This window comes from Primulina tabacum, chromosome 11, assembly GCF_025594145.1.
Source record: "Primulina tabacum isolate GXHZ01 chromosome 11, ASM2559414v2, whole genome shotgun sequence".
Classification (NCBI taxonomy): Eukaryota; Viridiplantae; Streptophyta; class Magnoliopsida; order Lamiales; family Gesneriaceae; genus Primulina; species Primulina tabacum.
Window position 1 is genome coordinate 38,461,197 of NC_134560.1, and position 11,212 is coordinate 38,472,408.

The window sequence follows — 11,212 nt, forward strand, 5'->3', positions numbered from 1 at the left end:
TTTACAAAAGAAATCATTAGTACATAAATAATATTCAATAGTTTTGCATCTTGTGATTGAAAAGAACATAAAAGAAAAACATCGCCTCGGTATCAACCAAATAAACCACCAAAATAATAGACAACGAGAATCTCTACTAATAGTTTGGCCAAGTCTGAAGAGTAAAAGATAAGATCGCGCAATATACATGTTCCTGAAAAGCAGTACTTACAGTACAAGCTCATTAAAGAACACTCAAACAAAGAGACCAACAAAATCTGAGGAACAGAAAAGGAATCATTTCATGAAAAACCACTAGCAATCTGTGGAGTGATTAAAATAAGAACACTAACCCATTTGCAAACATGTGTTGCATAAACCATGTAAAATCAAAGCAATTAAAATGGGGAATAATGAAATTTGCACTCGAAATCTTAATACCTCTTGCAGAAATACAAGAAACCCACATCAAATACAGCATACCAACTCTAAAAATGTGGGGAAAATAAATATGAACAAAAATTTCCCACAGAATCATGCAATACTTACTCAAAACTAGAACCCAAAAAAAAAAATTTATTTAAACCCGCATGCATATTTGGAAACTATAAGCAGAGAGAGGGTTAACTCACAACACCACAAACACCGACACCAAGAAATAGAAAAATAAAAAAGAGAGCTGGCCTATAACACACTGCACAACTAAACACTCGCTCAAATTCCAACAGTCCACACTGTGTTCTCACCTGTTTAGCTAGAACGAGCAATACTACTTTCTTCTTCCCAGATTTTTCCTTTCTCTTTTCCTCACCAAAAACTAGGATTAAAGTGAAAAAAAAACGCTTCGAAACTTGCAATCTTCCAACAAGAACAGTGGAATTATAATTAAAATCTGTTCCCCTTTCCTTTTCTTGAAGATTTTTTTGGCTGGAGATTTAACAACAAAGTGGGGCACAACCCTTTTTCTCCGAGTTTCGCGTACTTTAGAAATGGAAATTTTTTTTAAAAGATGATTGATATCAAGACAATAAATTTGCTACGTGAAGCACGCCTCGCTGACACGCTGCTTTCTTGCTCCCTCCCCTCTTTAAAGTCGAGTAATGCCCCCCCCCCCCCCCCCCCCCCCCTCTCTTAATGAACTGTGAAGGTTCGCAAAAGCAATTATGGTGAAAAAGAAAGCTTACGACCAAATAAATAAATAAATAAATATTTGGATTGACCTGCTCTAAAAACATCTGAGTTTGATCTCAAGTGAACACAAAAATCTTCTAAGAATTTGTTTCATGTAATAAAAAAATAGTGTGAACTACCATTTCAACAAATATACATATGTATTTTGAGCTAAACTTTAGATATCTGTTTAAACTCGACGATATTATTAGTTTATATGTTATATCTGTTTTCAGATGGTGGATCGGTCCAAATCGAGTATAAAATCATTTCTTTTTCGAAAACTCGAAAGAAATTCGAGCTAATTTAAGTTTGAATATGGTTTCTAGACGAAAAAAAATCATGTAAGACTTGTTATGTTCGGGTGTAAAATACAAAAGATTGGTTTTGCCTATTAATTTGCATGCATGTGTGCAAGCAATGTCTCAAAGAAAACGTTAAACTGATCCAATGGAAATCAATTTGCATATATTAACATATTATTTTAAGAAGATAACCATTTATGAATTGGCGAAGCAGAAGTTGCACCAGATAAAATAAAAAGTTCCCTATGTCATTACATGAAATAACTTATTTATGGTTGAGAAATGTTGTTACATTGACAGAAAGTGGCATTTCTCAATAAACAATTCGTGATAACTTTTGTCTCAATATCATTCTTATTTCTAAATAATCAGGCAGACTGTCGTGGTGAACCATCAGCTTACCTCAACATATCCGTTAAAATATATATATATTGTTTATAAATTGTGTGAACTTTGGTTCTGACTTCACACTGTGATATACTGTTGATTTATTAGATGGACATAAAAATAGACACGATTGATTTACAATATAATTAGATAGAGTGTCGTGGTGAACACTATGATATATGTTGATTTATCAGGTGGGCATAAAAGTGGATGTAAGAGATCAAAACTTGTGGTTTCACTTGTTAGACGATTTAAAAGATTGATGTTACATCTATAATTTTTGGTAATATATATGGTAATATATATGACAAATGTCTGATCTTATAATTAGTATGAGAGTCAAAATCACGTGTTTTATTATCATGAATTGCGATCAATGAGAAAGAAGTTGTTGGAAATTATGAGCGCAATAATTTTCATTGTTGGAAGAATGTTTGTAATATTTTGATAAAATGACAAATGTTTGATCTATATTAAAAGAGTAGGTCTCTTGTGAGACGGTCTCACGAATATTTATCAGTGAGACGGGTCAACTCTACCGATATTCACAACTAAAAGTAATACTTTTAGCATAAAAAGTAATACTTTTTCATTGATGACCCAAATAAGAGATCCGTCAAACAAAATACGACCCGTGAGATCGTCTCACACAAGTTTTTGTCATATTAAAAAAGGCAAATATTTAACAAAACTGTGAAAATGTGAACTTTGACGAACAAATCTCTTTATCAACCCTATCGATCTTCAACTGGGAACATCCATGCAAAATATTGTTGATTATAATCATTTTTCAAAAAGTGGATTAATTGGATTTTGACTCAAATTAGTCATCGTATTCATCGTCATCCTTATGCTGTTGAAACTTAATTTAATTATTAATTATTAAGAGATTGAATCTTGCTATTAAATTAAATGGAAAAAAAACAAGAAAAGTGACATTTACTTTAATAATGCGTAATTATTATTATAAGATTATTTAGGAGACATGGTAGATGGAAAAATAGGTACCGAGGATGCCTAACTTTGACCCACCACATGCTAATACTTCCATGCAATCCAAGTCCTTGTTTCCCCTAAATAATATGAAATCCGGACTATTAAATATGAGTAGGTTTTTTGTGAGACGATCTCACGAATCTTTATTTGTGATACGGGCAACCCTACAGATATTCATAATAAAAAGTAATACTCTTAGCATAAAAAGTAATATTTTTTCATGGATGACCCAAAGTAAGATATATACAAAATACGACCTGTGAGACCGTCTCACACAAGTTTTTGTCATTAAATATTATTTACTTTTTTCGGAATTAATGATTTTTTAGTGATTTATCGTTCGAAATATGATACTTGGATTATAGTGTGATTTTTAAAAAAGTGCACACATTTTATAATTATAAAATATTCGAAATATTAATATATATTTTAAATTGTATATCTGGATTATACTGTTGTTAGGATAAGTTTTTGTGAGACGAATTTTTATCTGTGAGAAGGGTCAATCCTACCGATATTCACAATAGAAAGTAATACCCTTAACATAAAAAATATATTTTTTCATGGATGACCCAAATAAGAGATCTGTTTCACAAAATATGACCCGTGAGACCTTCTCACACAAGTTTTTGCCATATTGTTAATAATTTTAACTTTACGACAAATGTTGTATAGCATAAAACTATATACTTTGATATGATCTCGCAATAATAGTTGTTATTGACACATATACTTACATCAATATACTATTAAACACCTACTTTTGATTAGGTACACATGTGAATATCATTTTAATATAATAAGATATGTTGGTTGAATAAATTCTTAGAAGTTTAGGTACGTAGAAGTTGAATTCAGCATCAACTTAGTCATTGAATACTCGATAAAATTGTACAGCATCCAATAACAATTTGTTCAATTTGCAAACCATATCCTAAAAATTTGAAATCGGCCTATATTTAACTACAACTAAAAACAATTTTTCGCGACTTCAAAATCGGCTTTCTCCAACACAATTGTACGATGTACAACTAAAATATGTTGAAAGTCATAGATCAATGCAAGTGTACGAAGCACATTTCGGAAAAGAAAATGAAACTAGATAATTTTATTTTATCAATAATTAAAACCTAGATTTTTAAAACATGTATCATCTTTTTAAAACTCTAATCCCAAATATTAAATAAAAGTTCTCTTTTTATTGGAAACATATGCCAACCATATGTACATGTGTCACTTTGTTCTTAGTGTATTTTTGTGGAAGTACTACGTGGTTGTCCTTAGGCCACATATATTTCGGATGATTAATCACGTGGATTAGCATTTATTTAATGTCTTAAATCATCACTTAAACAGTGGTGATTAATGTTTCCACGTCTTCAGGATTCCAATTTTTTTTAAAAAAAACACATGTCAAAATATAAAGTATGATCCAAAAATATCCAATTACATTTATTGGATATTAAATATCCCTCTTTTGACGTTTATTATCGTGTAAAATAAAAATAAATCCGATAATCTTAACATTACACACAAACTTGAAATCGGGAAAGCTGAGAGTGATTCAATGGGTCGGGTAGGTTATTTTCAGGTACACTAGCAATTGGACGGATGGTACTCAGGCTGAATAATCTGCACATTTGCATATCATAGAACATTATCGGGGCACAAGAAAGTTTTTCATCGTGATCACTTCAACATTCAAATCAGTCAAGTGTTTTTCGCAAAGAAAAATGTAGTTAGAGAAGGTATATTGAGTAATTATGCATAAATATTAAGTGAATAGAATCATTTTGGATCAAGTAAACCCGTGTATTTATAGAGAAAAATGTAATGATGATCTGTTTTCGGTGGTCGGTTTCTACTTATGACTATACATGTCAAAACGGGCTGACGGGGCGGGCCAGCCCGCAACCTACCGCAACCCGCCATTAGGCGGGACGGGGCGGGCCTCTAAATGGCCAACCCAGCCCAACCCACCTTGGGCCGCGGGCTAGGCGGGCCAACCCGCTTATTATTTTTTTTAAAAAAAAATACTAAACAGTATTAAAATAAACATAGAAGAAAAATATATTTCAGTTAAATATTTTCATAAAAAACTTAAAAACATTGAAATAAGACATTGAAAGCATACAACAATCAACATAATACATAAAAAAAATAAAGTGTTTATTCTAATTCACACAAGATTTCATCGTACACATGTACTAAAAATTAACTCATGTAATATTATGTTTTCAATAATACAGATAATTACTTTATTTACTATATTATTTTGATAATTCTGGATTAGTTCGAGTTAAACATTAAAAAAAGGGAGGGGACTGAAGAGTATAACATCTTCAAAAAAAAATAGAAGCATATAGATTTTACCAGAGTGATTGAAGTTAGGCACATGAGAAAAAATAAGGAAGAAATAGGAATTTTTATATAAAACTTAAAAATATAAAATTCTACCCTAATTTGGCGGGCCAGCCCGCAACCCAAACGGGCTCAACCCATTTGACCCGCAACCCGAACGGGCTCAACCCGTTTGGCCCACCTCCAAACGGGCTGCTATTTTATCAACCCAACCCGCTCAATTTTATGGCGGGGCGGGCCGACCCGACGGGCCTGACCCAATTTGACAAGCCTACTTATGACGAGATGGTTGCTCATACCCTGACTCCTGACACTATAACATCTGACAGCTTATAATGCATCTAGTATAGTCACATAATCCTTACGTTCGTCGAGTGACACGTCAATGATTTCAAAGCATGACATCCCATATCTACATACCCGGACTTAAGTACATGTACCGAGATGCTCGGGCAGATGATCGTGGTTCAAGAACTAGGACAAGAACCCTGATCTTCTAAGCTCTATTACTCTATGCCCGGGCTAAGCTGAGAGCTCGAGTACACTCGAGCATACGCTGGTCTGATTGGTTTTTTTGGTGTTGCAAACTTAAAAATAGTTTATAAAAGATGCACTTCTTTCCTTTGGTTGATTCTTAATCCGACTTCCTTTATTTTCTCGTCTCATCCTCGGTCTGAGTCCCAGAATGATCCGATCACGCTTCCCAGAATATCATTTACGAACCAACCACAAGAGGTTATATGTAATATTCAAGTACAGTTGAATTTGTCCCTGAATACGATACACCTGATCAAGATAAGTGAATGTAATTAAACCTAGATTTAATTTAATAGTGAGAATTAAACTCTATTTAACTAACATGATATGGTAATTTGATATGATGCGGCAAAAGAAAACCAGATCCATCAGTGTGGCTTTGACATAAATCTTGGTGTAATTGATTAATTTTGAAATAAATTTATATATTTAAATAACCATGTTAAGAAAAACATTGCAAGAAAGAATGGCGTATTCTTAAATTTTTTTTAAAAAATAATCAAGAAATATCCATTGAACTTGTTCTATAACTCAGCCTTTACTTAGTTTGATCTTCCCCATTAAATATACAAGGAACAGGAGACCGAGCTTTGACCTAAGTGGTTTCATCCTCTTTTTCCCGTAAGTGGCTCGAGTTTGAACCCTCCTCGTTCCACAGTTTAGGAAATCTAAAATATACACACATACATATATATATATATATATTATATATATATATATAGACACACACACAAGGAATAGGTGTTCAGAAGGCGTTAAAGAAAAAGGCTACTGAGAGCTGTGAATGCAGCCTACTGTCACAGAGGATCAGCTGCAGCAATTAATTGATTTTTTCCAAAAAAAAATTTAGAACCAAATCATCATAATATTTACTTGTACCTCAATCAATCATATCCACCAGTCTCCTAAGTTTCTTTATTATGCAATTAATTTGGTTGTTGCTTTCAATGCCAGCAGTTCATTTTTTTTTTAAAGAAAAAACGAATATAAAATTTGATTCTTGATTATTTTATGCGTATCACAAAACAAACCTTGATCAACTCATACAAGGAAAAGGGACATAAAAAATTATTTTATGTGTTTAAGATTTCGTTTTCCAACCTTATCCTGTGACCCTTGTTTGCACAAAGTTTGGTAGGGGTGATTAGAGTAGGATTAATCAATAGTATAGCGTTTGACTCATTTTTGGGAAACAAAATAGATTACCTCATGGCTGTGAAAAGGTCACTGTTCAATCTTGAAAACTCGTGAATTCTATCCTTTTTTGACGTTGGTATTTCTAGTCCTAATATTAATATGTCACGAGAAAATCTTAAAATTTATCTCATATCTAATTTCCCATTTCATTTAATTTTCCAGCTTATTTAATCCAAAACTCCACTTTTCAATCCAAGAAAATCGTATCTTTTACAATTATCTCTACTCCTCCCACCGATCACCTTCTTCCGGTCTTCAATGATTCTTGATGTTGTTTCGGCGTACAGAGGGCTTATCCGCAGCTCCAGATTCAAGTCTGTGGGCTGCTGTTCCTCGTCGCCAACTCCATTTTCTTGCAAAAAGTCGCATGCATTTCCAAGATGGGTCGGTGGGCGAGGCTTGGATAACGACAGATGAACGATGTCTATTTTAGATTTTGCCAAGTTCATAGGTAAATTATAAAATGGGAAGGGGTCATTTGGTCAAGTGAAATATTTGCCAACTTTTAATCCTTAACCCAACCAACCAAACACAAAATCGTTTTATCCCAAATAATAATGATCTCACGAATTTTTATCAGTGAGACGGGATCAATCCTACCGATATTCACAATAAAAATTAATACTCAAAAGCTTTTATCAGTTTATATCCCTTGTCAAATTTGGTTCCACGAAATATATGCGTACGATCAAATAATTAGGATTTAACATATTTTGTCCATTTCATCAAAAAATGAAGGCCGAAAAGAAGACACCTTCAGTATTGCAAAACTCGTTTGGATCTTGTGCTCAACACCACCGAATATAATTAATACTTTGTCATCTTTCCCGGTTGTTAGTTAATTACATGACCTCAAATTAAGTAAAGGTATATTAGGAAAATAATAGAAAAATATTATTAAGTATGAATAAATGTTTAAATATTTGAAACAAACGAGAAAAAAGAAAAATAACACACATAATTGAAACAAAGAAACTATAGTTTTTTTAATAGAAGAGAGTATAGTATTTGAGATATATAAAAGAGGACCTATTACAGGGAAGATAATTTTCCTACATGATCGGGACTGCACGGAAAAAACATGGAATTCAGCAGATTGAAGGAGCGTTATCGGGTACGGGTTCAGAGATTTTTTTTAAATCTCCGCAACAAATTGGGACAGGTAGAGGATGATATCCCCAATCTCGAATTTGCAAGTATGTAAAAGCAAATTTCGAAACTTCAAGCAAATTATCCCAAATACGTGAAGGGAAAAGTTCCAAGAGATGGAACCAGGGACGAGATAGGAACATAGTAAGCCCATAGAGGAGTGCATCACAATCAGAAGTCCTTGACCAATTACATTTTGTAGATTTGATTAGCTTACAAACAACGACCAATCTTTCTCCCAGTAGTTTTATCAGAAAATACAAAATTGGATCCAAGTAACTTAGACTTCCACGTCATCTTCTGTCTAGCAGCATTTCTCTCCATTACAAGAAAACAAATACACATAAAACTACCATTGAAAACCCAATTATGCATTTTATTCACTGAGTCAATAACTTGGAGTCACAGGCAACGATCTTGACAGAATCAACTAATTCTTGGCCTTCATCGCTTTTTAATAGAGCATTTTGTAAGATGAAGGTCCAAACATTGTCACAGAATCGGTAAGTGTGAAGATGCCCCTGCAGCAAACGTACAGGTGGGAAGGAAAGAAAACATAGAGCTTTAACATTGGTAACTTACATAGAAAGACAGTTTGGATATATGTGCAGGAGAAAAAAATTACAAGTAATACATGTAACATAACTTAAGGGAATGCGATGCCAACTAAGCAGCAGGACTAGTTAAAAAGCAAGTCAAAGAGCTAGCAAAAATCTAAGAAAATCGGAAAGCAGCCAGAAAAGCCTCCAAAGTGGAAGGATCAAAGTGTACTTGCACAGAAAAGTTCAATCTAAGCCCTCTTTAGGTTGATAATAAACCGGATTACCCTACTATATCACAGGCAAAGAATAGCAAGATCCACTCAAGAGGCCAAATGAGGAAGTAGGGATTTGTTTTAAGTAGTTTTATAATGTCAATGATGTTCTATACAACCGCTACTTTAACACTTGAGTAGAATAACTAAAAGGGAAGTTCCAAAGAACTGGAACTCAGCAGGTATAAATCACCATGATTGACATAAGCCTGATGGTTTATATCTTGATGAGAGACACATAAAATATCACGGTCACAAAACGACTGATTCAAATTATCCACTACTGCAGAAACAGGTGAAGCTCGATCATTCAGACTAATAGAGAACATTAACAACTTCCGATAGCTATTCATTAGAAAGAATGCATACCTTTTAAATACATTACAAGCAGGAAAAAACACAGAATTTTAAGTTCAACAATTCTTACAACCCAATGCCTTTATCTATCATGGTGGACCCAAAGATGGAATCTCCTATCTTGCTAGATTGTAGAAGTAAGAACACAAAAAGGGAGAGAAACACAACCAAAAGAATGGGAGCTCAATGTCTAAAGAAGGAAAAGCCATGCATCAGAGTAAAAGACCAAGATACTGGTACAAAATGAAGTCCTAAAATTGACAAATAGCAATAAAATACAATGTATTGGATTTTCTAATTTCTTTACAACTACTCTTTCTTGACCACAATGATTGAATGGTTTTTTCATTTCTTACGGACAATTTTTTTGTCTGAAGATTTGATTAAGGAAAAAAAAAAAGAAATATAAATCCATTGTCGGGGTATGGGGTTCCCAATGAAAGCAAAGCGATTTCCTTCTCTTAAAAAATGTTAGATTTCTAGGATTTGGAGCTGATATTTACCGGCAGAATCAAAGAGTTCTTACTCTCAAAACTTATGCTTCTCAACAATTATATGGACCACAGATTCTTCAATTTACTTCAATCTTTTATGATCCCTTGGAATATGGCTAGTGGCAATACTAAAGTTGTGTACTAAAGAATGATTAAAAATGAAATGAGCAGAAAATATAGGGACTAGACTGGACTTTGGATTCAACCAACAGAAGATGGAAGCATAGACTTTGAAAACACACACAACTTTGGCAAAGCACTCACACAAGCATAAAGGCATTGATGCCATGTATCAGCTTCTCCACTTTTAAATTCCAACTCAATTACAAATCATTTGCCACAAAGCAGAGGCATACACGTGAGCATTTATAAACATAATCATTCTCCCTAAAACGGAAAGCAATTGACCTTTATGGAAACCTTGCTCTTCACTTCACTTTCCAGAGCTTCAGTCATCGACTGCAAAAATGAAGCAAAAAAATAATAATTTATATTGGAGTTGAGCATGTACAAAAAACATTATAACAAATTATTATCTGCACAAGTCACAACGGTGCACTCATCTATACAGTTATATGACTTCCTGCTCAACGAAATTAATCAAACTCATCTATACAGTTATATGACTTCCTGCTCAACGAAATTAATCAAACTTCACACATCTTCCACAAGGGAAATCAATTTTTCGTTCAAAGAGCCAGGTCCTAACATAGTATGCGGGTATAAATTTAAAAAACCTTGTCGAATTGAATAAGAACTTGAATGGCAAGTTCCGGGCTGAGAGTTCCACTGGAGACCATCTGATCCAGTGTCTCTGTCAAGCACATTCCGATAGGTGGATCTCCTGTACAGTTCAAAAGTCGCCATTTTTTGTGCCAAACAGTACGACCTACACACAAATATTAGCCAAATTGGTTACAATAAAAAAAAACAGTGCTAAAAAAAACCCTGCTGCAACAAAAAAAGAGAGGGAGAAATTCGTTCAATTTGCGGTTGAAAGATCAGCAGCACTTAATGATCAAGAAATTTAGAGGGTTCTCTGTTCGTAAATATATAAATACGGAGATGTCGATGTAGAAGAAAGAAAGAGAGGATTCGTCCATCAAATTTTCAGATTCACGAGAGCTCCTAATGGTATAAAGACAACCTAACAGACTAACTAATGCTCCATAAACAGAGACAACTAAAACCCAGCAACAATTTCCAAATCATAGCATAACCCAGTGATTAAACCATCAAAGACATGGGTTCATTATCACAAAACAGAAGACTCAAATGAAAAGAATACAAATCAATTCTTTCTCTCTTTTCCAAGAAAATGGAAAGGGAAAGCTATGCTTGAAAGAAGAAGCGTGAACCAACGAAGAAAGATAATAAAAATACAGATTTCGTATCTCAAATTAATAAACACGCACTATTTTACAGACTCGATCTGGAGTGAATCAATCTAGAGCAGAAAACGATGA

At 33.7% G+C, this 11,212-nt stretch overlaps 1 protein-coding gene across 1 annotated transcript; it reads right to left on the reverse strand.

The window, feature by feature from the left end:
• Positions 1-8,242: 8,242 nt before the first annotated feature.
• LOC142518905 (transcription initiation factor IIA subunit 2-like) lies at positions 8,243-10,613 on the reverse strand. The gene is given in 4 exon segments (XM_075621764.1): positions 8,243-8,602; positions 10,155-10,205; positions 10,484-10,579; positions 10,581-10,613. Coding segments are annotated over 4 exon segments (321 nt in total). The 3' UTR covers positions 8,243-8,461.
• Positions 10,614-11,212: the final 599 nt, after the last annotated feature.